The 2,500-nt window shown below is 38.4% G+C and overlaps 1 protein-coding gene across 3 annotated transcripts in view; it reads left to right on the forward strand.

Annotated features, from left to right (window-relative positions):
- LOC122788887 (nebulin related anchoring protein) overlaps positions 1 to 2,500 on the forward strand; it is a 503,978-nt gene that overhangs the window by 482,690 nt on the left and 18,788 nt on the right. For all 3 annotated transcript variants that reach the window (XM_044055831.1, XM_044055830.1, XM_044055833.1), the window contains one exon: positions 1,909 to 2,220. In XM_044055831.1, the coding sequence (XP_043911766.1) occupies positions 1,909 to 2,220 (312 nt within the window). The remainder of the gene's footprint in view (positions 1 to 1,908; positions 2,221 to 2,500) is intronic.

The following is a 2,500-nucleotide window of genomic DNA, read 5'->3' on the forward strand; positions in this document are numbered from 1 at the left end:
CGGGGCTACCTGGAGGCAGCAGTACTTTTGCGTGAAATAATATATCTGATTTTTTTTCTTTGAACTGCTAGTTTTCTTTCATGTCAGTGGATGTGGTAATCAGATTATTTGCATACATAGAGTGTTGAATAGGGTTTACGTGATTTTCCTTTTGTTTTTTGATGAGTGGGCTACCTTGTGGGTAGTTTCCTGCTGTAGCTCTAACGAGATTTTTAATGTATTTTTTAATGTGTCAGATACGTTTTTAGCAATACTGTGTTAGTATAGTAACAGTTTTGCTAGGGTATGACAGTATTGTATTTTAGTTATGTGTTTAGGTAGTTTAGTCTTGTTTACCTTAGATATTCAGGATCAGTGCTATTTTACACTGCCATTTTCTAATGGACTAGATTTATTCCTTTTTAATGATGCTTAACAAGCTCTTTTATCAAAGTAATGATAATATGAGGTTCTGAGGGTTTGATTTATCTTTGTAGGGCATTTGATCTTGGGGCTTATAGGTTCATAGCTGTTTAGTAGGCTAATAACCACAAGAGCCTTTTTAAGCCTAGCCATGCATCTCAAATCTCTCACAAGTTCTGGTACCCTTGGTAAGTGTAAGCAGGGGCTTGGGAGATTAAACATTTACAAGCAGGAACCTGGGAGATTAACCATTTACTGGTTGTTTATGTCCATTAGAGACATGGGTGCTAAACCAGGGATGAATTTCCTGTTCCTCATCTAATTGCCCAAGTTACACTTCAATTGGGTTAGGGAGGAACTCTGCTTCACATGGATGGGGAGCCTGTTCCAGAGATGGAGTAGTCTCTGGGATACATACCTGTCTCTCCAGGTCCTATTTATATTACAGTCAAGGTTTAAGTCTTTACAATGGGTAATTCTGGTGGTGTTTGTTTTGTGGATATGTAGGAGTTACATCAGAGTGGGGTCTGACAATGCCCTGTATGCCAGACATAGATCTCCCCTCAAAAGCCTGTAGGAAACAGAATACAGGGATAGGACCTTGAGGTGGTCTACATAGGACATTTTACATATGCCCTGTATTCTTTTAGTGAGCAACCTCTGTGGACATTCCAATTGTTGGATATGCCTGGTTAGGTATATACCAACGGGGGCATTGTAATCAATTTCTGAGTCCCGTGTCTTTAGATAAAAGCACTCTACAATTGACAAAGCAAACTGATAGTCAAAAGCAAAGGTAACAAATATATGTGATATCAACTTCCTGATTTTTAGGATCCTACAACAGAGACAAAATCAGTGGTAGCACTCCCGTGTGTTCAGAGATATTTGAAGCAACCATTTAGTCAAAAAAAGTTTATTATTTTTTGTACTCCTTTTTACTATGTCTTCCCAATGAAGCAAATAAAGACTGCCTGCTAAGGAAACGTTACTGGTACCTCTATTCAGTATGACTCTGCACATGAGTGTGTGTGTGTGTGTGTGTGTGTGTGTGTGTGTGTGTGTGTGTGTGTGTGTGTGTGTGTGTGTGTGTGTGTGTGTGTGTTTACTATTTGAATTTTGTCAAATGCTTTGAGAAACCTTTTCATACTATGTAGAGTAGATTGCAAATAAATCACTCTGAATTATTTCAGGAGAATACATATATTAATTTCCCTTTGCACTGTAAGATATTTGCTATATAGTTCATTATAGTATGTATTTTTTGCCAGCTTCATTTAAATAATTATATCCCTCAAAGAAATTGATCTGTTCTTCGTTGTGTTGCCATTTGTAATGTTTTGCTCAAAAAGTTGCTCTGGGATTTTTGTCTTTGCTGCTACTGTCTTAAAGTATAACTGCTAAAACATGTGCTTCCCACATAACACGTTAAAGAAATAAAAGGCCTATAACATTTGCTTCTGTAGTAATATTAAATACATTTTGGAAATACACTCTTCTTTACAGTTCAAGTACAAAGAAGCTTTTGTAAAGGAGAAAGGCCACCAGATTGGGTTCCGCAGTATATATGATGATCCCAAGATGAAGCACGTGATGAATGTCAGCAAACTTCAGAGTGGCAATGAGTATAAGAAGCAATACAAAGAGACACAGTCTCAGTATCAGCTACCGCTCGACCAGCCAGGCTTCACGCATGCCAAGAAGAGCCAACAGCAAGCTAGCAACATCAACTACCGACAGCAGCTGCACGATTACACTTGCGACCCAGAGCAGCTGAACATGAAGCACGCGAAGGAGGCCTACAAGTTACAGAGTGATGTGAGTATTGCACGAATCGGCATGTTTAATAAAAGAAGGAGGAGAGGGTTGGCAGTCAATATCCAGCATGATTTAATTAAAAAAAAAGACTACTTGGGCAGCAGTAAACTATGTTAGACATCTAGAATCTAACAGAGAGACTTTGGAAGTTGAAGTAAATGGAATACTCTCATGTGGTTTCGAATTCGTTTATAAAACCGTCCTTTAACCCTTTCTGCACACAAAGTCCTATATTATTCATATCTCTGTTCCTCCTTCTCCTAACCTTCCCTTATAATGC

Source organism: Protopterus annectens, chromosome 14.part0, assembly GCF_019279795.1.
Source record: "Protopterus annectens isolate FY-2018-M chromosome 14.part0, PAN1.0, whole genome shotgun sequence".
Taxonomy (NCBI): domain Eukaryota; kingdom Metazoa; phylum Chordata; order Ceratodontiformes; family Protopteridae; genus Protopterus; species Protopterus annectens.